This window comes from Zalophus californianus, chromosome 1 (genome assembly GCF_009762305.2).
Source record: "Zalophus californianus isolate mZalCal1 chromosome 1, mZalCal1.pri.v2, whole genome shotgun sequence".
Classification (NCBI taxonomy): Eukaryota; Metazoa; Chordata; class Mammalia; order Carnivora; family Otariidae; genus Zalophus; species Zalophus californianus.
The window spans coordinates 730306-753867 of NC_045595.1; the positions used below are offsets into that span (position 1 = coordinate 730306).

General features: G+C 65.8%; 2 protein-coding genes and 1 long non-coding RNA gene across 5 annotated transcripts; 2 read left to right on the forward strand and 1 right to left on the reverse strand.

Moving 5' to 3' along the window:
* Positions 1-763: 763 nt before the first annotated feature.
* On the forward strand, positions 764-3376 carry FAM174C (family with sequence similarity 174 member C). Of its 2 annotated transcripts, XM_027584959.2 has the most exons (3): positions 764-1094; positions 2201-2317; positions 2987-3376. In XM_027584959.2, coding segments are annotated over exons 1-3 (420 nt in total). In that variant the 5' UTR covers positions 764-792; the 3' UTR covers positions 2988-3376. The 2 variants fall into 2 exon arrangements, with proteins under 2 accessions (XP_027440760.1, XP_027440759.1); XM_027584958.1 differs by lacking the exon at positions 2987-3376 and having other exon boundaries at positions 2201-2321.
* A 5550-nt stretch (positions 3377-8926) lies between these two features.
* On the forward strand, positions 8927-23232 carry EFNA2 (ephrin A2). Its single transcript, XM_027582032.2, is given in 5 exon segments — positions 8927-8980; positions 8982-9070; positions 18204-18517; positions 21301-21366; positions 21936-23232. Coding segments are annotated over 5 exon segments (645 nt in total). The 3' UTR covers positions 22058-23232.
* On the reverse strand, positions 14846-17998 carry LOC113917660. Of its 2 annotated transcripts, none has more exons than XR_003518315.1 (3): positions 17698-17998; positions 16599-16728; positions 14846-15939 (listed from the first exon to the last, which is right to left on the reverse strand). It is a non-coding gene; the product is annotated as an uncharacterized LOC113917660 (long non-coding RNA). The 2 variants fall into 2 exon arrangements; XR_003518314.1 differs by having other exon boundaries at positions 16599-16767.
* Positions 23233-23562: the final 330 nt, after the last annotated feature.

A 23562-nucleotide genomic window follows, 5' to 3' on the forward strand; every position in this document is an offset into this window, starting at 1 on the left:
AGGGATTGTGCTAGAGAAACCCTCTTCTGGCCTTTGCTCAGGGCCCAAGCCGGAAACACCACCTGGTCCCTTGGTTGTGTCCTTGCGCAGTTCTCGTGGGTTCTGAGGGCAGTCAGGGTGCCCAGTGCTGGTACGCCCTGGGCCCCCTCATCTGAGGCAGGCACCTCTCTCCCAGGGTCTTGGTAGAGTGACCCCTGGAGCCTCCCAGCTCGTGTGGCCTGCAGGGCCGAGCTCGCCTCCTGGGCTCGTTGCCTCCTGCCCCGGTCTCGGCGTGCAGAGCACTGGGGCTGACGCCTGGTTGGGCTGACGCCTGGTTGGGCTGCCTTAGGCCCCGGGCTGCTCACCTCAACTCCCAGGAGGCTGGGGAGGATGGTGGCGGGGAGCCCAGAGCCCCGTGAGTGCAGTCTGCGGCCCTCCCGCCGGTGGGGGGCGGACCCCTGCCCAGAGCCAGATGCCTGCCCTCCCGCTCCGGCCCCCCCCCCCACCCCCCGGGAGAACGGCTGCGGTTCCCGGGGCCCTGGCTGGTACGGGGCGTCTGGGGAGCACTGCGCCCGGCGGTCTTGGCCCCCACCGTGCGATCCGGGAGTCACTTTCCCAGGGAGGAGGCGTTTGCGTGTGGGAGTCGGGCTCGGGCTCGGGCGGGGCGGGAAGCCCCAGGGGCGCCAGGGGACCCGCGAGGGGGCGGGGCGTCTGCCGGCCCCGCCCCCGCAGGCCATTGGCTGAGGCCGCCCCCGCGCCCGTGAGTGACAACTGCTCGCGGAGGCGGGGCGCAGCCACCGCTTCCGCCGGGCCATGGGGCCGCGCGTGCCGCCGCCGCCGCCGCTCCTGCTGCTGCTGTTGCGGGCGCTGCTGCTGTGGGCGCTGCTGTGCGGAGCCCAGGACGCCGTGCCCCCGTCGTCGCGCCCCGTGCAGGCCACGCTGTCGCCAACGCCGGCCGTGACGAACGGGAGCCAGCCGGGCCCGCCGCACAACAGCACGTACTCGCGGCCGCCGGGCTCGCCGGGCTCGCCGGGCTTGCAGCTGCTGCGTTCCTTCTACGTGCTCACGGGCTTCAGCGGCCTGGCCGCGCTCTACTTCCTCATCCGGGCGTTCAGGTGCGTCTGGCGCGCGCCGCCCCCGCCGTCCGGGAGCGGCCAGTCGTCGTGCGCCTGGCGCCTCACGTGTCGGTGCGAAGCCCCGCCCCCGGCGCAGCGCGGGCGTCACGGGGGCGGGGCGGGGCGGGGCGGGCGCGTCTCCGGGGCGCGGCTGCCTGCGCGGCGGCGTCAGGAGCGATCGCGGCCCGCCGCCGCCGGGTCCGCTTCCCTGGTCGCGTGCGGCTGGCCGCGCAGGCCTCTCTGCGTCACCCCAGCGCCGGGCGCGCTCGGCTGCTCGCGCCTGCCGGTGGGCCCTCCGCAGGCGCTTTCCCGCCGGGCCGTCCTCCCGGGGGCCTTTGCGCGCGGCACCGAGCGTGCCCGGACACTCCAGACGGCCCCTCCCGGTGCTCCGGTGACCGCGCCCCCAGCACTCGCTGCTCCCGACGCCTCAGCGGGGCCGTCTCCCTTCCCTGCCCCAGGCCGGGGGTCGGGAGCGGGGCTTCTCCCTGAGCCGCCCCTGGCCGGGGGTCGGGAGCGGGGCTTCTGTCTGAGCCGCCCCTGGCCGGGGGTCGGGAGCGGGGCTTCTGTCTGAGCCGCCCCTGGCCGGGGGTCGGGAGCGGGGGCTTCTCCCTGAGCTGCCTCGGCAGAGGGTCGGGAGCGGGGCTTCTGTCTGAGCCGCCCCTGGCCGGGGGTCGGGAGCGGGGCTTCTGTCTGAGCCGCCCCTGGCCGGGGGTCGGGAGCGGGGCTTCTCCCTGAGCTGCCTCGGCAGAGGGTCGGGAGCGGGGCTTCTGTCTGAGCCGCCCCTGGCCGGGGGTCGGGAGCGGGGCTTCTGTCTGAGCCGCCCCTGGCCGGGGGTCGGGAGCGGGGCTTCTCCCTGAGCTGCCTCGGCAGAGGGTCGGGAGCGGGGCTTCTGTCTGAGCCATGAGGACCATCAGAACCATGAAGAGTCACTGTTTGGTAGGACACAAAGGAAACACACAGACTAGGAAGCTTGGTAGCAAGCTTTGAGGAGGGTCTGGCCGAGGAGGCTGGTCACAGGGAAGGCGGGAAGCAGGGCAGGGGGTCAGGCACCCCTGCTCCTGGACGCACTGCCGCGCGGCTGCTGAGCTTGCCTGGCCTGCTTGTAGGTTGAAGAAGCCACAGCGGAGGAGGTACGGCCTTCTGGCCAACACCGATGACGCTACGGAGATGGCGTCGTTGGACAGTGACGAGGAGATCGTCTTTGAGACCCGGACTCTGAGATGGTAGGGCAGCCCCCCCCCAAATTCCAGGGGCTCTTGTCTCGACCCTGGGGGTGGGCCAGGTCGGAGAGTCGGGGGCTGCCAGCGGGTGAGGCCATCGCCGTGATCCTGGTGCTGGCCTTGCAGTTGGCATCTCTGTGGCCTGGGAGCAGGACTCACCCGCTCCCGGCTTCCATCAGGCATTTCTCCAAGGCTGGCCCAGGCTGCGGCGCTTGAACCAGTGGGTGCTTGCTGTCCTCGGACCCTGAAGGCCGAGATCAGTGTCCGAGGTGGAGAATCAGTGGTGGGGGGTGCCGAGAGCCTGGGTCAGCGGTGGCCTTGTGGCCCCAGGCCCTGGAGGAGTATCCGGGGCCACTGGGCACAGAGCCCACAACAGGGCTGGAGCAGGAGTGAAGGCCTGCCCAACCCCCTGAGTGTCTTGGGGGGCGGGGGGTGTGGCCAAGGGGCCAGGGGACAGTTGTGATTTTCCAGGCCCCTAGGAGAGGCATTGGTGGGATCTGGGATCCCCTCTGGCTGGGGGACCTCTCCTCCTCAGGTGGGCCGTCTGGTAGGGCCCAGCAGCTGGGGGAGGTGGAGCTTGGTGGAGCACCGTGGACGGGTAAGGTCTCTGCTTGTCACTTACAGGGTGGGCCCCAGGCACAGTGTGGGCTCACCCCCTGCCCTTCCCTCCAGATGCTCGGGTCAGGCAGGCGGCGTTTCCAGAAGCCCTGGGAAGAGGGGCAGGAGACAGAACCTGCTCCCAGTGTCTGGTGCACTCACTGGTCCTCCTTCCGGCCTGGACTTTGAGAGCTCCTGTGGGTCCTGCCTCGCCTGCTTCTCAGCCCGACGCCACCTCGGCCCTTGACCCAGACAGGACCGTGCAGGATGCTGGGTGGAAGCCAGCGGCCCCGGAAGCCTCCCGCAGGCCTTGGAAAATGGCGGGACTGGGACCGGTGCCACTCAGCCGGCTCTGGGGGCGAGGCGGCTGAGCTAAAGCCCGGTGGGCGGGCGCGGGGGTGAGGGCCCTGTCTGGGAGCATCTTCCCGCTGGGCTGGGGACAATAAAGGCAGCTGTGGATGTGTACCTGGCGCTCTCCTCCTCATGGGGCCCAACCCTGTAGCCAGTGCACGGGTGTCGGGGGGTGCAGTTTCGACCAGGGCTCCACTGGGCCTCGGTTCTCCCATCTGTGACCAAGCTGGGCTTCTTCGGGCTGCACCTAGCTGTCCAAGCTGGGCTTCTTCGGGCTTGCACCTAGCTGTCCAAGCTGGGCTTCTTCGGGCTTGCACCTAGCTGTCTCGGGGGTCCGCTGATGAGTCACCCAGGGGAGGGGACCTGGGGGAGACCTGCCCTCACCTGCCTGGGGTAAAGGTCTTGCTAGTCGTTGGGCAAGGGCCTGGAGAGAACTCTGTTTGTAGGTCAGACCCTCATTCAAGGGCTCCCTCCTCTGTGCTGTTAAACCTGGAGCCTCTCCAGGGCCATGCCCTCTGGTACCCCGCCTGACCTTGCTCGCACCTCAGGCACCTCTGGGAGTGTTTCCCAAGGAGCCCCGGGGCAGAGGTGTAGGGGGGCTGGAGCTCCCTGCGGCCTTGGGACCCCCCGTGCCCACCGTGCCCTTTCCCATCAGGCACCTGCGCAGGCATCCTCAGTGAGGAGTTTGGTTGGCTTCTCTGTGGGCCTGGTTTCCCTTGTGAGCTGCGGCTTCTGGCAGGTTCCAGTTTCTGGCCTGACACCCCCCAACCCTCTGTCAGTTTGATCCTAGAGAGTCAGAGGGGATGGGCTGGCCAGTGGCCGCCCAGCCTGAGGTCCTCCCGAGGCTGGCTGCTGGGCGGGTGTGCATCACAGCCATGTCATTGGGCAGCGCTGCCACCAGGTGGCAGCCTTTGTGCCACCCAGCCTCTTCCCTTGCTGGCCTGCGGGGGGCCTGGAGGGAGGTGTGGCCTGTCCTGTGCCCCAGAGCCAAACTCGGGAAGTAGGCCCAGCTGGGGCCTCCGTTTCTCGTGCCTCATCCTGAGCCCCACCTTGTCCCCATGTCCGTGGTGGCATGGACCGATCGGGATCCGGCAGCCCCGTGGGCCTGTCCACCTCCCAGGCCGGCTGAGCTTCCTACCGTGTCCACTCTGCTGCTGTGGGGCAGAGAGGTGGTCTCCAGCGTGGGGAGCTGGTCCCGCCCCTCTCCAGCTGGGGTCTCTGCGCTGGTTCCTAGTCTGCTTCCCTGGGCATCTCAGTTGGCCTCCTCCCCACCCCAAGTCTGCTCACATTTCCCCTCTTTCTCCCCTGATGGCCAGGTGTTGCCTCCAGGAAGTCCTCCCCGACTGCTCCTCACACCCTGTTCTTTGGGAGGGTCTTGCACTGAGGGTCCCAGCGGGAAGGTCAGAGAAGCGCAGCCAGCGTCCCTGGGAGGCCCGGAGATGTCACAGACCCTGCTCCGTCCGTTCCCACCGTGGGTCTCTGTTTTAGTGCTCGTGGGTCTTTCTCTGACCCTGACCCTCCGCCTGCCTGCTTGTCTGCATCTCTCTCCATTCGCACGGCCTCTCTCAGTTCTTCCTTTCCGTCTGTCCTTCTGTGTCTCCGTCTCTGTATCAGACCCACTGGGACACGCTTTTAACAGGCATGCAGACACCGTCCCCAGCTCCCCCGCCCTGTGATCGGAGCCCCTTTCCCACAGCTCTGAGCGATTTTCCGAGCTTCAAAAGGCACATTAATGACTCTAATGAGGTCAGGAGAGACCCTGCGTTCTCCTATCCGGAGCTGGGAACACACTGCATGTCCCCCCTGCCAAGCCCAGCCACCGCGTGCCCACCCCAGTAGGGGAGGGTGGGGTGCCCCGCCAGCTTCCCGGCCCTTGGCCCTGTCAGCAGCAGTCACCACGCACCCACACCCCCCCCCCCCACGAGCGCTGAGTAATTGGCAGCCCCTGCCAAGGTTAATGCACGATTAGCAGGAAGTTCTCCGCGGCTAAAAGCCAGAAGAGGGGCCTGTCAGCTGGAGATGAAAGGCCCTGCCAGGGGCCTGCCGGCTCCGGGGCCGTGTGTGCACGAGGACGGTGCGGGAGGGGCTTCGGGCGTCCCCCACCTCCCTCGCCGTCCCGCACCCCCGCCCAGGCGCAGTGCACGACACGGGACACACGTGCGCATGGGTATGAACACACACCGGTGGCCCCTGCCCCGCCAGGGGGCGTGCGCAGGCCCACGGCCAGAGCCCTCCAGGCCCCTCCTGGCACCTCGAGTCCCCGCCATCACCAGGCAGCACACACGCTGGGCTCCGCGGGGGCCGGGTGTCTGGCTCCTGGCTGACCTGCTCTGCAGCTTAAGACAGGACCCAACCCCGGCCTCAGTTCCCCATCCGGGAAACGGGTAAGTGGAAGCTGGCACCTCAGGCTGACCCGGGCTGCTGGCACCTGGCCGTGGTCAAAGTGAGGCGTCTTCCCAGGAACCGAGGGGGGCTCTTCTGCTGGCTCTGACGTGGGTCCCCCTCTTTGCCCCGACCGCTAGAACCAGAGCAGGGGCAGACTGGGTCTGATTTATTCTTTGAGAAACTTCTCCCGCTTTGCTTCAGCTTCTTCCCTGGCGCTGCAGCCTTTGAAGGCGAAAGGGTGCTAGACACTGATCCCAAAACACGGGGACTCACCCTGTGGGGCAGCAGGTGGTGGGGGTCAGGGGTGCTAGACACAGGCTAGGAGCCGAGTCTCTGGGCCTGGCCTGGACAAGACCCTCCCGAAGTCTGGGGCAGACCCCAAGACCAGGGTGGACAGGGACAGACCCATCAGAGACCCTATTCTGGATCTGGGCCTGGGGCTGACAGCCAACCTGAATGACCTCTGACCTTGCCTGAGCCTTGAACCCAAGACTGACCCCTGTCCCCAGAGGAACCTGATCTCTGACTCTTGACTCCAGAGGAAGCTTACTCCAGAATGACCCCTGGCCCCAGCTGACCCGTTCGCTGGCTGCGTCTGGAGGCTGGGGTGGCCGCCAGCCCCGGGAGGGGACAGGGCCTCTGAGGTGCCCACAGTTGGCCCCCAGCAGGGCAGGAGTCCCGGAGCAGCTGCCGTTCTTCCTGTGCCCCCACCCCTGCCTTGCTGGCCAGGCCTGGGAGCTGCCCTGCCCCCCCTCCCCAGGGCCCCTCCTCCAGGAGCAGGCCAGCGGGGCGCAGTGAGGTTGAATGGGGGACGCATGCCTTTGTTCCTGTCCCTGCTCTGGTTCTGACCTTGAGAGAGAGACAAGACAGAAGGAAAACAGAGCTTCAGCTCAAATCGCTCAGGCAGCCGTGGTGGTGGTGGTGGTGGCGGCAGCGCTCTTGCCTTGGTGGCCCCTGCATGCAAATGAGCAGGCCCGTTGCCTGGCCTTCGCCGAAGCAGTCCCCTCGGCCTGCGGTGCCCTGCCTGGCTCCCCTCACCCCTGCAGGTCCAAGTCCTGCTGGGTCTGACGTCTGACAGAAGAGACCCCAGCCCCAGCTGTGAGTTCGCATCAAGTCGGAGGACGGAGCGAGCTTCCTGAAGGCCCCTCTTTTGTCGGGCAGGACACGGCACTGGGCGTGCTGGCCGCCCTGGGCTTGTGGCCCTGTTTCCATACTGTGCTCGGGAAGAGATCCCCACTGGGAACGACCACCCTGGTGCTCTCCGAAGAGCCAGACCCGGCAGCCTGGGCGGAGCCGGCCTGTGTTGCTGGAACCCAGGCCCTCACTCCAGGGGTACCCAGAGGGTCTATCTGAAGGCCCCTGACAGGTGACCCGGGGCCCAGTTCTGGGCCTCTCTGGGCCTCCTGGGCCTGCCCCGGCCATGGCTGTGGACAGGTTCCCACCCTTCTCTGCAGAGCCTGGGGCCAACCCTGGCCCTTGGGCACCTGTAGTCAGGTGAGACGACGAGGCCCAGAAGCCAGAACAGACAGGCTGAGTTCCCCCAGAGGGCAGAGGACTGAGAACCTCGTGGTGCTGCTGGGGGCACAGGAAGGACAGGCCTTGGTGGATGAGCAGGATTTTATTTTATTTTTATTTTATTTTTAAAGATTTATTTATTTGACAGAGAGAGACCCAGCGAGAGAGGGAACACAAGCAGGGGGAGTGGGAGAGGGAGAAGCAGGCTTCCCGCCGAGCAGGGAGCCCGATGCGGGGCTCGATCCCAGGACCCTGGGACCATGACCTGAGCCGAAGGCAGACGCTTAACGACTGCGCCACCCAGGCGCCCCGAGCTGAATTTTAATGGCAAGAAAAAGGGAAGGACTCTGAGAGAGGGTACCGCCTGAGCGCAGGTTGGGAAGTGGGGAGGGGGAGAAGCAGCTCGGGACACGTGGGGTACACCAACACCACACCGGAGGTATGTGGCTGGGGTGGGTCTGTCCACCTTGCTGGGGTGAAGCTTCATCTGCCAATCTCTGGTCTCTGATGGTTCCTGCAAGGACTTGCAATAATTCCTCACCTGGGAACCTTCTAGTTCAAGTGGTCTTGGCTCCTGGACCTTGCACTTCACCAGGCCTGGGCCTGTGAAACAAACCCAGAGAGGCGGGACCTGGCTGGGCGCCCCTGGCACTTCCCAGCCAGCACTTGGTGACAGAGTACCTCGACGCCCGAGAGGCTGTGGTGTGGAAGGACAGGCCTTGCCCAGTTCCTTGCCTGCAGTCAGCCCCCCAGGAGCGATGACTCTGAGTTCCCTGAACAGTCGGATTCTCTGGGCCTTTGCTTAAGCTGTGCCCTCTGCCCAAATGCCCTTCCCCCCTTCCTCCCCGTCAGACTTTCCCCTGTGTGTTGACCTATGTGGCTGTTGGCCTGGATCCTACATCAGGCGGCTTGGCCCCCACCTGAGCAGTGCAGGTAGACTACATGTATCCGGGGCCCTGTTATTTGCCCGGCACCCTTAGAGCTGAAGTAGGGACTCTGGTTCCATTTTGCTGAAGGGGAAACAGAGGCCAAGAGAGAACTGATTGCCCTGGAGTCCCCCAGGGAGGTGCTAGTGGCCCGGAGCTTTGGACTTTGGCAGGGCAGGGAGGCAGGGAGTTAGCTCAGTCTGGTATAGGATTTGGGGTCTGGGTCTGAATGACGGAGGGGAGATGGGGTGAGTCATCTCTGTGCCTCCTGGTCCCCGCGTGGCCCTGCAGACGGCCTTGGTGGCCCGACGGTCAGGAACTCAGGGACCCTGCCCAGGCCCTAGTGAGCGTGATAACGGGAGTGGGGGGGGCGCGAGGCCCCGCCGAGTCCGGCGTCTCCGGGGCAGGACCCGGGGGATGCCCGCAGCAGGCGGGCCTCCTGCCTCCACCGCGCGGTTTGGCCTGGGTGGCGGGCGCCGTGGAGGCAGGAGCCCCTCGCCCAGCCCCCCGCGTGGCCGGGGCGCGGCAGGAGGGGGCGCCCGCGGCCCTCCCGGCGCTCGGGCGGGACAAAGGCCGGAGGCCCCGGCCCCTCCCCGGCGGCTGCGGCGGCGGCCGCGGCCCGCGCTGCGAGAGTCCGCGCGGCCGGGCCGGCGCCCCGCCCGCCGCCGCCTGCCTTCTCGGCGCCCGAGGTCGCGCGCGCCCCGGCGGGGGCGGCGGGGATCTCCAAGCGCCGGCGCGCCCTCCTCCCGCCCGCCCGCTCGGCGGCGGCGGCGGCGGAGGAGGCGGAGACGGCTGGCAGGCGGCGGCCAGGCGAGCGCGGGGCGGCCGGACCGGGGCCATGGCGCCCTCGCAGCGCCCGCTGCTGCCGATGCTCCTCCTGCTGCTGCCGCTGCCGCCCGCCGCCGCCCTTCGCGCGCGCCCAGGACGCCGCCCGCGCCAACTCGGACCGCTACGCCGTCTACTGGAACCGCAGCAACCCCAGGTGAGCGCGGCCGCGCCGCGGGGGACGCGGCGCCGGCCCCCCCCCGCCACCGCGCCCCGAGCTCGGGGACGGCCCCTGCGCGCTCCGCCTCGGGAGCGGGGGCGCCGGGTCCCGCGGGAGCCCCCAGGGAGTTCCGGCGTCCCGGAGTTCGGGGGACTCCCGCTCCGCGTGCACCCTCCACCAGCCGCCGCCTCCCAGGGCGCCCCACTGGACGCCCTGTGCGCCCCGAGCGCCGCTGCCCCCGGAGTTGGGGGACCCCCTCCGGCACCCTCAGGAGCTGCGCAGCCCTGAGCGCCTTCCCTGCACTTGGGGGTCCCCATCCTGGGGCCTCTCCGGGGACCCTTGCCAGCATCGGAGTTCGTGGAGATCCCCGGGGAACCTTGTCGCTGAACCGTGCCAGGTGGGGGACCGTGGCCCCTAGGGCAAGGGCACGCTGGGTGCGTCCTGCTGGTGGGTCCCCCACGTGAACTTGGGGAAGTTAATATATTCCTCCCAAGCAGCCCATAACTACCTTCACTCCAGGGGGTCCCCGGTCCTAGCTCTGCAGAGATGGGGAGACTGAGGCACAGAGGGGGCTGGGGCGGCAGTCCCTGGGAGTCTTGACCCGGTAGCCTCCTCTCCCATCCTCCTGGCGCTGATGGGGAAACTGAGGCGCAGGACGGCTGAGTGGCTGGCCTCAAGGTCACGGTGAGGGGTGCAGAGCTGGGGTGGGGACCCCAGGTGCCTCGTGCCCAGCCTGCTGCGGCTGGCTGAGCTGTCCTGCCTGCCCGCACATCCTCCTCGGCATCTAGTGCTAAGTGCAATTTGGGGGGCAGCAGAAGTCCCTGTATTCGGTGTGGGAAAAGTTTGCTGGTGACTGACCATGTCCTGTACATGGGCAGAAGCCTCTGGGCCATCTCTGGCTCTCGAAGGCTGGAGTGGGCTGGAGGTCCCATGGGAGCTGGGGCTCGGAGCGCCTATGGCTTTGGGGTCAGTCCCAGCACTCTGGGTTACACCGTGTTCCCAGGGCTGGCTGGGCTGAGCATCGGAGCCAGGGAGGCCAGTTCCCCGCTTCCTGTCCCTCTGCCACTGGTCACTTTCCCTCCTGTGTCAAGTGCCGGCCAAGACGCCCTCCAGAGCCCACTGTCCCCTGCCATCCCGATACTGTCCCCTGGCGTCCTGCATCCTCGGGCAGAAAGTTGCATAAAGGGCTGTCTTTGAGGCCGACTCTGGGACAAGGGTAGCCAGTGTCCTGCCGTGGGGGGCAGGGAGCGCACCCAGACACCCCCTCAGTTGCCCAGCTGTGGGGTTGGGCCCTGGGGTGGAGGGCAGAGACCCCGGGCTGCAGAGGGACAGCAAGGCCACTGCGGAAGCGGGTTCCCTGAGCCGCCTGGCCCACCGGTCACATGTGGGTTTGATTAAGGGCTCTTCCCTGCGGCTGAGCGGGGGAGCCCAGCGGGCATGGGGGGGCCCCCACCAGGCGGGGGGTGCCCAGTGGGCGGGGGGTGCCCAGCATGCAGGGGGCCCAGTGAGCAGGGGGTGCTGCGGGCGGGGGCAGCCAGTGAGTTGGGGGGCAGCGGGCAGGGCTTTCCTGGCCCAAGTTTTTGGTTTCAGCTTTGGAATCTCTGTCCCAGGCATAGCCTGTCCTTTGTTCTAGCAAACACCAAACACATGGGGAGCCTCAGATGGGGACGGAAGGGGGTGGCTGGGGCTGCCTGCGGCCCCACCTGCCCCCGGGACTGTGGGCAGGACCCCGGCCGGGGGAGGGAGGAAGTCCCGGGTGCCTGGCTCTGGCCGGCCGCTTGGACACCTCCTGTTGCCAAGCTGACAGCCCTGTTCTGGCCAGCTGACCGAAGGCCTCGGTGGCCTAGGAACCTCCCAGGAGGTTTGCCATCCCGGGGTGGCTGGCCTGGAACCCGGGCTGGGGGACAGGGTGTGTGCTGGACACGGGAGGAGGGGTGGTGTTGGGCCTCAGGTCCAAGGGCAGCCAGGAACAGAGATTTCCCGAAAGTGCCGGTCCCGGGGACAGCGGCCCAGGGTGGAGGTGCAGGGTCAGCGAGCAGGCTCGAAGCGGGAGGCCGTCCCATGGGCAGGGACGTGAGACACAGGTCTGGTTGGGCTAGTAACAGATCAGCGGTGGTGGGAGGTGGAGATGGGGAAGCGCAAGGGCAGGGGGGCTGTGCCCAGGAGAGAGGGGCACACACAAAAGGCTGGCAAGGAAGGGGGTCAGAGCGAGGGCTGGGCACACTGGAGTGGGCGACGGGCAGTCAGCGGGGCAGCTGAGGGACGGATGTGCTCCAAGGGGGAGCGGACAGGCACAGGCCGCACTGTGGTGAGGCCGGCCACCCACGCCCGGCTGGGCCTCGCACCTGCACCGAGGTACTGAGTATGTGGCTCTGTGTCCCAGCGACACCCTCCTGCTGCGCGGGGCATTCCCTGCACTCTTGCGGCAGGTGGACGCTGCCGAGGGAGCCCAGCACCCACCGTCGCTGCCGTGGTAGGGCGGGGCCCTGCGGTCCGGTCCAGCCACCAGGCCCCGGCTCCCCCACAGGCTGGCTCTCCGGCCATCTGTCCGGCTGGCCCCCACCTGGTCGCCCCGGGGCTGGCTGCTGGGTGTCCAGGCCGGGGTTCCTGGGCCAGCCGCTCTCCGGAGGGGCTGGTGTGCCGCCGAGCAGAGAAGCTTCGGGTGCGCCCCTCCGTCTCAGGCCGCGTGTCTCTGTGTAGCTGCGGGTTTTTGTCCGGGACATGCAGGGGTGCTGGGGGCCCCAGGAGGTGCAGGTCTGTGTGTGCGGCGCACACTCAGACCCGTGTGGCGGGGTGACACATGTGCTCCGTGTGCACGGGGGCCCTGGCTCTGGCGTGTTTGCACATGTGTCTGTGTGTGGAATGTATGTGGTGTCTGGGGGTGCACGTGCATCTCTGAGTGTGCATATTTGTGCAGAGGGAGCACGGGGCCGTCTGGGGGGCGCACACATGTGTCTTTAGCATATCTGGGAGTGGAGTGCACATGTGTGTCTGCGTGTGCGGCCTGGCCCTGGCTGCCCCAGAGCCTCCACGGAGGGGGCGGACCGTCCACACAGACAGCGGCACGGCTTGCTGTCCCCGTGGGCCCTGCGGCTCCTCCTCTGTCCCCTCCTGGAGCTGGCCGGGTCCTCTCCAGGGGGACGTGCGTTGGTCCCGGGGGCCCCGTGCCGCCCTTGGTGCAGAGGGGCCATCAAGGTCCAGAGCTGGCCCCACGCAGGGCGCCCGCCGCCCCCGGGAGTCCCCCACCCGATTGGAGACCTGCCGCCCGAGTGGCTGCAGAGGTGCTGATGCGGGCTGGGGCTCAGGGCTCGGAGCCCACCCTACCCAGGCAGGCCGGGCTTCAGCCGCCTGCCTCACGTGGGGCTGCGTGTGCCCTTGAACGGGGTTTCGTGTGCTTCTGCGTTGGGGGTGGTGGTGTGGATAGGAACATGGCAACTCCAGAAGCATCTTCCCCACAGCGGAGGTGCCGGGCATCCCTGGGCCCCAGGGCCCTGCAGCCTCGCCTGGGCCTCCGGGGAGAAACGGCTTTGACCGGGTGGTGCCGTATTTCGCTGTATGAGGGTTTTTTGTTTTGTTCGAGAGAGGGTAGCGTGCCTGGCTTTCAGGCCTTGGAGAGCGAGGCCCCGTGGGTCTGGGGGCTCGGGGCCGGAGGGCGGGGCCCGGGGGTGCTGTAGGGAGCCCAAGAAACCTGGGCACGACCTCCATGGAGTGGGGCCGGCAGGTGTGCCACGGCAGCCCATGGAGCAAGGCCCATGTGGCTGGGCAAGCGGCGGCCGTGACCCCTGGAGCTCAGAGGGAAACCCAGGCAGCTCCTGCCGGCTAAAAAGGGGGGCCTCTGGGGCTGGGCCCCACGTTCGCACTGACAAGGACCATGCCGTCCCCAAGAGCAGGGTGAGGGGCAGCAGTGCACGATGGGGTGCGGGATGGGGGTACAGCGCTGAGGCACCCCACCTGCCGGGGACCAGGCAACGTCTGTCCAGGCCTGAAGCTGGGGTGTGTAGGCTCCCTGGGGTTCTGACGGGGGGGGGAGTCCTCCCTGTCCCTAGCCTCTGTCCCTCCCCACCGTGGACCGCCCTGGGCAGCGTCCGCGTGCAGATGAAGACCGAGGCTCGGTGGCTGAGGCCCCGGGGTGCACTGTACATGCAGCGGCTCTTGGTCTCTGCTCGCCTGGGGTGCAGACCCCGGGCCCCCCAGCAGACATCTCCGTGAGGGCTGCAGGGTCCTCAGGACCACGGGTGGAGGTTGCTCTTGGGACGGCAGGTGCATTGATGGCGGTCTGGGAGGCAATGTTTCCGAGAGCCCGTCCCGCAACCCCTAAGCCAGGCCCGTGTTTTCCCCATGACACCCCCCATGCCGCGTCCCCCCTCCTCAGGAAGCGGGGACACGGCCAGCCTTGCCCCGTGCTGTGGCTCTGGGGGGATTTTTCTCTTTTGGAGGTGGGCCCAGAGGGAGGGCTTGGCCGTGTCCCCGCCGCCGGCTGCCGTGCCAGCGGAAGGGTACAGCCGCCTTGGTGCCTCCGCACGGCGGAAAGCCAGGTGCGCCCAGCACAGACGCCGGCCAGGTCTCAACCTTGGCCAGACTTTGAACTCTGGCGGGCCGGCCCTGGCCGGGGTCTCGCCCCCATGCAGACTCTCTTGCCCCACGGGTCAGAGGGCTCAGCCACCATGCCTCAGTCTCCCTACCGGACCTGGGGACCCTGGCTTCGAGGGGCTCCGTCCACCACGTGAGCCTGGTCGTTCCCGCAAGTGTCGCCCGCCGCAGCCCTGCACCCTGTGTGACCTGCCCACCCCGTTATGCGTCTGCCTCCGGGCACTGGGCGGGGGTGGGGGGCGGGGGGAAGTGACTCATCCATGACCGTGGGGAATTCAGGCCCCATCGGATGTCCCCCCCTCTCCTAGAGGCCGCCTGTCTGCAGCTGGCTAAGGAGCACCTTGGGGGGCGGGGGGTGTCCGAGACCCGCATGCACCCGGGCCACAGCCTACCTGAGACCGAGGCCCAGAGGTGGGGCTGAACCTGTGGCCCCCCGCCCCCCTTTTTGGGCCTCACTGGTTTTACCTCTTGCTTCAGGTTGGTTGTCTCCTGCACGCAGGAGGTCATGCCCATCCTGATGCAGGCTGACCCTGCACCCCCTTGGGGCCCACTTTTGGAGGCCCCGCCCAGCACCCCAGCTCTAGGAGAAAGGTGGCCAGGTGTCAGATGGGGGAGATGTCTTCCTGACCCCTCAGAAAGCTAGGGGTGCATGCTGAGGTCTTGGGGGCCCCCCTGGGAGGGGGGAGGCCTGGCCCTGCCCCCAGCCTGGGCCTCGGGCCCCTGCTGCCCACTTAGGGCGGGCCTGGGCGTGTTCTCTGCTGGGATCTTGACACAGGCCTCTGTTGGTCCCTTTGCCGTGAGCCGGGATTGGGTTCAGACCAGGAAGACGGTCCCGAGTGCCACAGGGGCGCACAGGGCCTTGGTGTGCTGCCCGCCTCACCCCTGCCTCAGTTTCTGGTCTGGGGAGGCGGCACAGCCCTCCCCGCCCCCACCCCCATTTTGGGTGAGCCTCCTAATTAGTTGCTTTGCTATTAGCGTCTAATGACTTGACAATGGCCCGATTGAAACTAATTAGCTGCAGGCCCGCGGTTGGCAGGGTGGGGGAGGGTGGCGGGCAGGGTTGGGTCCATCAGGGGCTGGGAGGGCTGCCTGGAGGAGTGCACACTGGCAGGCGGCCTGGCAGGGTGAACAGGAGCAGGGGCAAAGGTGTGGCAGGGGAGGGGGATGGGTGTACGTCTGAAGGCCTCAGGAGCCCTCTGTCTGGGAACCCATCCCAAGTCAGTCATTAACCCCTTAGTGAGAATTGCTGTCTCTATCTGCGGCTCCCATGGAGCATTTGCACATCATGCTTCCGCACTAATGGAGAAAATGCAAGCTTTGTCTCGCTTGCACTGGCTTGGTTTTGGGGTTGGGCCCCTCCCCCGCACAGGCGCCACCCTGAGCAGGGGCCAGGCGCCCGCCCCTGGTTTGCCCGCCAACTTGGAACTGGGAATGCCAACACAGCAAGCCCATCGCTATTTTAGAGCCGGGGAGGGGAAAAAATGGTCCACTTAGGCCGCCAGAGCTTGGGTGGGGGTGCCTCTAGGACCCACCTGCCTGGGGTCCTCACCCCACTGTGGGCCTCTGTTTGCTTCCTAGGACTCCAGCCCCTCAAAGACCTTGAGTCTTTGGGCCTGTGCTGGCAGCGAGGGAAGGGGTGAGGAGGAGGCGGATCCCCATGGTCCAGGAGGGCAGACAGCAGGCTACGTAAAGGGAAAAGTATGATGATGTTGAACGAGATATGGGATGAGGTGCAAGTGGCCGGTGAAAGCATTCCAGGCAGTGGGGACAGCATGTGCAAGGGCCCTGGGGTCGGAACAGGAGCAGCCGGAAGGCAGGTGTGGCTAGAAGGGAGTGAGCTGGGAGCAATCACAGGGCAACCAGGGTGCGGACAGTGGGGCCTTTGGGCCTCATGACCTGGGAGGACTGTGGGTTTTATTCAGAGCAATGGGGAGCTTTGAGCCAGTGGATCACAAGGTCTGATTTACATTCAGGAAAGTGAGCCCTGGATTTTGGGAGGCCAGGCTCCTGGCCTGCCTGGAGGGGCCCATGCACCCAGCCTCTGAACAAGCAAAGCAGCCTCGGTTTCGGACGTTTTTCGGAAGATGAAATGGGAGGGGAGAATGATGTTGGTCCGATGCAGGGGAGGAAGGCAGACATCCTGGGAGAAGCATGGGCAGGGGCGGTGTGGGGAGAGCTGGTGATGCTTCGGCAGCCCCACTCTCCAGAGTCCATTTGTCTTGAGAAAGGCCCTGCAGAGAGCTAAGCTCTCCTCTTTCAAGCTGAGTGTGTATCCCCTGCATCATGCCAGGGATGAGAGAGGAAACTGAGGACTAGAGGGGCCGGGGCCAGGACGTCAGCACCTGCAGCTCCGCCCTACACTCCCTGTCCCGCGCCCCGCTCCTCCCCCTCCCCGCCAACCCCGTGGTTTCCCTATCTCCACCTCCCCTGCAGGGCTGGGCATGGGTAGTCCTGGCAAGCGCTTGGCCACGGCTGTCATCGATTGGCTGATCAATGGGGCTTTCAATGGGCTGGGAAGGAGCAAAAATGACTTTTGAAAAAGCCTGGAGTGGCTTTTGCATCGATCTCGCCCAAGCGGCTGGAGAACACAGCCAGTCGGTGAGACACCCCTGCTTGGCCAGCTGAGGGGCAGCCCAAGGGATGGGCAGGGTCGCTGCCTGACCCTGTCCCAGCCTGACCCTGTCCCGGGGCTGCCCTGCCTCTGTGCAGGGCCTACTGTGTATATGCCTGGAGTTCCCCCATCACAGCCTCTGTACAGCCTCACTGTACAGAGTTGGAAACTGAGGCTTTGAAAATGAACCACGAAAAAAAAAATGAACCACGAGACCTAGCTGGGTGCAAACTTGTGCCTGAACACGGAACTCTCTGCCGCCCCCACCTGACCCCACTTCCGGACTCCCTTTGCTCTACACATTGAATCTAAACACCATCCCACCTCTGCGGGGGTGGGCTGAGCTCCCCATTCCTGGACAAGCTCAAGGGCAGGCAGGGAAGGGGTTGCTGGTGAATCTGCTCCTTCCGATGCTCTGACCAGGAATTCTTGGAGCTCCATCTCAGCCACAGGCCTGAAATCACCGTGAAATCTCTCGTGTCAGACTGGGAAACTAAGGCACAAGCAAGCAAGGTCTCCTGCTTGCCTCACTAGCACCTCTGGAGCCCCAGGAGCCCTCTCCCTGACCTGGTGCAGATTCTCAGGGGCCGCAGGGGGGCCCACCGACACCATCTGATAATCCAGCCACCCCTTCAGGTGCCCGCTGTGCCAGTTAGTATGCCCGGCATGGGGGCCACACCGCCGCTCCCCCAGACTGGGGCGGCTGACGTGGTGGGCACAGAGGCGTGGCATGGCCAAGCTGGGATCCAAGGAGCCGGGGCCCTCCCTGCCGTGGACCCTCACTGGGGCTCAGCTTCCAAGCCTAATACAGAGAGGGAGAAGGCGCAGCCTGGGGAGCCTGCTCCCCAACCCTCCCCTGCTCAGGCCTTTTATCTGCTAATAAGCTCCTCTCTGGAGGCCCCCTTGTCCCCCCTCACATGACAGGGACCCAGGGGACCACGCCTGGGAGATCTAAGGCCTCCTGGCCCTCTAGCCTGAGGCAGTGATGGTGGGGGGAGCTGTCTGTCCCTCTCCCAGCTGACCTCCCTCCTCGGCAGATGAGGCTGGGTCTGGGGGAGGCGGTGGCTCCCCAAGGAAGGGGTGCAGGCTGCATGACAGGTGCAACCTCCAGGGCAAAGGCTGGGAAGCAGGGCTGAGGGGCAGAGGTGTCGGGGGTGGGAGAACCTGGTGGGGTGACCCAAGACGTTGGAGGGGGCAGCTGCCAAATTCTAGAGGCTCTGGGGGAGGGATCCTGGACTTGCTAGGGTCACAGGGGACTGAAGGAGTGGAGGCTGGGGGCCAGCCCAGAGCAACTCTGAGCTGGGCTGGGTTGGCCTTCACGCCAAGCCCTGTCCTCCACAGGGACACTGAGGCTAGGGGAGGGGTCAGAGCTAGCCCCGGGGGGCCCAAAACACCCAGCCTGTATCCCCACACCACCCTGTACCTTCTTGGCAGGCAGATCGACAGAAGGAAAGCTAAGGAGGCTGCGTGTGGGGGGCAGCATGGGGTGCTGCCTGGAGGAGGGGACATGCAGTCAAGCAATAGCATTTTTCCGGAGAGGGCCTTGATGATGGGGGAACAGCTTGTGCCGGCCCTGCTTGCCACGGAAGGGCCCAGATGTCCGGCGTGGGGAAGGGAGAGGGGGTCCCAGTCGCGCGACACCTGCTTGGTGGCCTGCGGTTACCCAGAATGCCTGGCGACCGCCCCTCCTTCCCCAACGGCCACCTGCTTGTGGGCGGGAGGCGCAGGGCGCCCGTGGTGGCCTGGAGCGGGGGTGTGGGGGGGTGTGCGGTGCGGGGTGCGAGGCGGGGCACGTGGGCTCGCGCCCTGGAACTTGTCCCCGTTCTCCGGCCCCCCAGCCCCCACCCCCTGCACTGACCCAGCCCCCCTCCTGCCTCCCTCCCCTCCCCCGACTGCCCCCCCCCCCACGCGCGGACCGCCGGGCCACAGGTTCCACGCGGGCGCGGCGGACGACGGCGGGGGCTACACGGTAGAGGTGAGCATCAACGACTACCTGGACATCTACTGCCCGCACTACGGGGCGCCGCTGCCGCCGGCCGAGCGCATGGAGCACTACGTGCTCTACATGGTCAACGGCGAGGGCCACGCCTCCTGCGACCACCGGCAGCGCGGCTTCAAGCGCTGGGAGTGCAACCGGCCCGCAGCGCCCGGGGGGCCGCTCAAGTTCTCCGAGAAGTTCCAGCTCTTCACGCCCTTCTCCCTGGGCTTCGAGTTCCGCCCCGGCCACGAATACTACTACATCTGTGAGTGCGCGGGGGGCCGGGGGCGCGGGGCGGGGGCGGAGGAGAGCGGGGGGCGGGGGGGGGCGGGGGGGGGCGGGGACGCGGGGGGGCGGAGAGAGCGGGGGGCGGGGACGCGGGGGGGCGAGGAGAGCGGGGGGGCGGGAACGCGGGGGGGCGGAGGAGAGGGGGGGCGGGAACGCGGGGGGGCGGAGGAGAGCGGGGGGGGCGGAGGAGAGCGGGGGGGGGGGAGGAGAGCGGGGGGGGCGGGGGGGGGGGGCGGGAACGCGGGGGGGGGCGGAGGAGAGCGGGGGGGGGCCGGAGGAGAGCGGGGGGGGCGGAGGAGAGCGGGGGGGGCGGGGACGCGGGGGGGCCGGAGGAGAGCGGGGGGGCGGGAACGCGGGGGGGGCGGAGGAGAGCGGGGGGGGCGGGAACGCGGGGGGGGCGGGAACGCGGGGGGGCGGAGGAGAGCGGGGGGGGGCGGGAACGCGGGGGGCCGGGGGCGCGGGAAGGAGGGGGAGAGCGGGAAGGGTGGGAGAGCGGGGGGGCACGGGGAGTGGGGAAGGAGAGATCGCGGGAAGGGAGGTGGGGACACGGGGGGGGGAGGGGGCCAGCGGAGGGGGCTGAGGGGGTGGCGGGGGGGGTGCTGTGGGCGCCGGGGGCGCCGGGAGGGGGGGGGGGAGAGCTGGGGCATGTGTGCTGTTGCTGGAGGAGGAGGCTGGGTATGGGGAGATGGGGTCTGGGCTGGACTGTACTCCTGGGCCGTCCCTCATCCTGCCCTGGCCTTTGTCTCCCTGGGGTCAAGCTCTTGAATGGTCTCATCCTTCCAGCAAGCTCCAGAGGCCTCACTGTCAAGAGTTCCCATTTTACAGATGGGGAGACTGAGGCTCAGAGCAGAGTTGAGAGTCCAAACCCACAGCTTCCCTTCTGTGACCTCAGTCTATGGATCAGGCCACTGGGCCTCTGTCTGGGGGAGCGGATGGCCCCACCGTCAGCTTGTCCCATACTTAGACCAGGGGTGCCGCCGCATTGCAGTGAGGGGGGAAACGGGCATAGGGAGTCTGGTGGGGGAGGGGAGCATGGTCAAAGCCAGCGGGGAGGGCAGAGCCTGTGTTCTGCCCATCACACCCTGGCTCGGGCAGCGGTCTCCCAGGCCCTCCCCCCGCATCCTGCCCTCCCCAGTCTCCCCCCATCAGGCCCACCTGGCCCAAGACTCCCCAGGGACCGTGGAAGCTGCTTTTCAAGGCTTGGGGACACTCAGGCCTGCAAAACCCCATGCTGGGCCAGGCTGAGGGTAGGCTGCCCCCCGGCTCTGCTGTGCATTGGGGGGGGGGGCTCCCAGAGGGCCTCTGTGTTCCTCCCCATAAAGTACCAATGGCAGGGTCTGGGGAGGCAAGAGCACAGCAGAGCTGGGCCTGGGTTCGAGACCGGATCGTGCTGTGGTCTTGGCAGTTCTTTACTCTCCATGAACCTTAGCAGGAACCTGGGGGTCTGGGCATTGCCCCCCACCAAGATGGGGGCCTCTGGGAGCCCATCTTGTCCTTGGGCGGATGCCTCTGCAGAGGTGCGGAAGCACTGAGGGATCGTGGGGGTCTCCATTCCTCAGCATCTGGGGGGCCTCTAGGGAGCCAGGTGGGGAGCGGGGCTCTGCCCCCCGGGGCTGTGGGAGAGGCAGCCCCTCGCCACCCTCGTTCCCGCTGCGTCAGATTAAACTGAGAAGGCCCCGTTCTTCCTTTCTGCTCTATTTGGATTTTTTCCTTTTAATTCAAGGAAGAAGTGGGTGGAGGAAGGGGGAAGAAGGTGTTTAAATTAAGTCCTGGTAATATAAGAAAAATTACATTTTTTCTTTCCTGGACGGGAGTTTCGTAAAGATAATTATTGTGCTTACTTGTTCTCTCTACGACGAATGTTATTTTTATTTTGTGCTTTTTTATCGTCATCTCCCGGTGTGAGGGGCTTTTGGGGGGCGGGCAGGGGGGCAGCCAGCGTGAGGTCAGGCGGGCCGGGCTATTTGCATGTGCGCGAATGGGCTTCACGTGTGTGAAACCGCACTGGCCCCCGCCGGCCCCCAGGCCTCCTGCCCCCTCCCAGTCCTGCACCCCAAGTCCCCGTCCCTCATGACTCGTTGCTGGTGCCGCCGTGCCACCCCCGTCCCCTCCAGGGTGCTTGCCGTGTGGGCCAAGAAGCAGGGAGCAGTAAGGGGAGGGTTTTAGGCATGAGGACCGAACGTGCTTCTGCCTCCCTGTGGCCTCCAGCGGGGTGGGTCCCTTTCCGGGGGAGGCGGGGAAGCAGCCTCTCTCCCAGGGGTTACTGGCTTCTGTTGGCTCCCAGACGGAGTACATCATTTCCAAAGCACTTACTGGGCGACAGATGAGGCCCCGATAGAGGGTGACTTGCCCACAGGCACCAGAGAGCAGGTATTTGATCCCAGATCAATCATTTGGTTATACTGATTTTTTTTGCTGTTCAATCCATTCATAACAAACGTATTTTTGTTTATCACCTTACCTTTGAACCTTGCCCTGTGTTGCCCTGGGGTGAGATGGAACCAGGCGGACACCCCCATTCTCTGGGGTCAGGGTTCAGCAAAGGGAGGGGCAGGGGGAGTGTGCAGGAGGACTTCCTCCTGGGAAACAGAGGACATTGTGTCTGGGGCTTTGATGTATGATTAGGAGTTTTATGGGTGGAACCTCCCATAGCCTTAGTTCAGGGTTGAGTTACCAGTGTGGGGAAGGGGATATAGCCCCAGGAGGTCTCTGGCACTGAGAGCCCCCTACTCCGCCAATCCCCAACCCCCTCTCTTCCAGCTGCCACACCACCCAATGCTGTGGACCGACCCTGCCTGAGGCTGAAGGTCTATGTTCGGCCGACTAGTAAGTGCTCAGGGCGCCGTCCTTGTGTCCTGAACCCACAGAACCCACTCAGTGATCAGCAGAGCAGAGTGCTCAGAGCACAGCCCTGGGAGTCCCATGACCTCAGCAATGGCTGGGGCAGCCCCTGCCCCGAGCCTCAATTTCCCCATCTGTAAATGAGGACAACATTTCAGACATTTAAGAGTGAAGGTGAAGGGCAGGACCTGGCCCTGTGCTGAGGCCATAGCCCTTTTCACCCAAGAGTGAGCATCAGGAAAGTTCCTGAGCTAGACCTAAGGGCCCATGTCCCGAGCTCTTGAAACATCATAGCCACATCCAAAGAAGAGGGGGTCTCCGCAGCCCCTTGTGACTTCACCCAGGTGCCGGGCACACATGATGTGGCACCTGCTGTGTGCCATGCTCTGCACAGGAGGTCCAGCCCCAGTGAAGATGGTCAGAAATGTCCCGCTGAGGTGCGGCTGAGGTTGATAAGCTCCAGGAAGCCGAATGTGGGTGTGGGGGCAGATGGTTAGGGAGGGGGGTGAGGGGGGTTGGGCCACCTGATGACCATTGTCTCTGTGTCCCCCCAGACGAGACCCTGTACGAGGCCCCTGAGCCCATCTTCACCAGCAATAACTCATGCAGCGGCTTGGGCAGCTGTCGGCTCGTCCTCAGCACCGTCCCTGTGCTGTGGACCCTCCTGGGCTCCTAGTCCCGGCCCACCTGGACGCCCCGCCTAGAGACCAGATAGAGACTCCAATTCTCCCATGACTGAGGCTGCCCCTGCCAGGCGGGGGGGCTGTCCACCGCCCCAGGGCCAGCCCTGGGGGTGTGTGGCTGAGGACCCCGAGGCCCGAGAGGCCGGGTAGCTGGCCAGCTCTTCTAGAGTTCTGGAGAACCCAAGAACCTCTTGGCAGTGTTGTTCTTTTATGGCAGAATCAGAAAGACTTGAGTTTTTAATTTAATTTATTCCTTGCTGTTGCCGGTGACTTTGGGAAGGAAACAGAATAGACAGGGCGGGGCGGGGGGTGGGGGGAACATGGCCCCCTGGGGCACGGGCCTCAGGAGACGCCTGGTCTGCTCACTCCATTTGTTGGGTCCAGGCTGGAGCCCACCCTGGACCTCCTACGCACCCTTGGGACAGGCCACTCTGAGACGGAAGGGGTGAGTGGTGAGTGCCCCGCAGGCCCCGGTCCAGGAATCGGAGCCTGCCTCAGACCCCTGTGCCCTGCCCCACCCTCCTTGCTCCTGATGATCCTTTCCCAGAGTGGAAATCTGGGATGTTTCACCGGGGGGCCCCTTCAGAGTCACAGCCCCCCCGAGTCTTAGAACTGCTTGCCGTGCCCCCCAGCCTCACCTGATCACCCCTGAGGCCAAGAAGACATGACATTTCTGTAAATAGAGCAAGTATATACTGTGATTTATTTTTACTGTATTCCTAAGGACGGCCTGGAAAGTTCCTTTTTTCTCACCCCTTCTTGGGAGAGGGGCACTTTTTTTTCTTTTTTTGGCGGGGGTGGGGGGGCGGGGGGACTTTTTAGAGTAGAAGCCACACTTCGCAATAAGCTGGATTGTCTGTCGGAGCCCCTCCCCCTACTCTAGGACCTAATGATGTTTATAAGAGAAAACAGGACAAAGCAGAATGTGGGGGCCACCCCCGCAAAAGGACACCCCCCCGACACTTTAAAGAAGCAAACAGCATTTATATGGATTTCATATTTCTACCCGCCTTTCCTGATCTGTGTTTATATATTATATATACGTATATGTCGTGCGGCCACCATGAGGCTCAGGCACGCCGGGTGGGCTTTCGTAGGGCAGCGCGGGCTCCCCGCTCCGTTACGATCAACTTTGGATTCTGTATTTTTTTATAATAAAACAAGCATAAACCTCAAGGTTGTGCGTGCATGTTTGGGGCCACTGACCCCGATTGGAGGGGCACATGGACCACAACTTTGGAGTTGTGGCTGGACTCCCCTGGGGAGGGGTGTCTTCGAGGAGCATCTGGGGTCAATCATGATGGATTCTTGGGCGGTTTGGAGGCCAGGCCCTGGGATGAGTGTTTTATGGGGCGCTGTCCTTCATTGCCCTCCTTGGCCCTCAGTTTCCCCCCCTGAGAAATGGGAATAAGCCCCCTCTCCCCCCTGGGGCAGCTGGGAGGAGGGGGGAAGAGACCGTGAGCTCAGCAGGAGCAGATTGAAAGCCGGGACCCCAGGG

What these genes read in the sequence shown, in the direction of transcription:
- FAM174C (XM_027584958.1), top strand. Translation starts at nt 793, where the DNA reads ATGGGGCCGCGCGTGCCGCCGCCGCCGCCGCTCCTGCTGCTGCTGTTG. An exon ending in TTCCTCATCCGGGCGTTCAG is followed by an intron (nt 1,095 to 2,200) that starts GTGCGTCTGGCG and finishes GCCTGCTTGTAG; the next exon opens with GTTGAAGAAGCCACAGCGGA.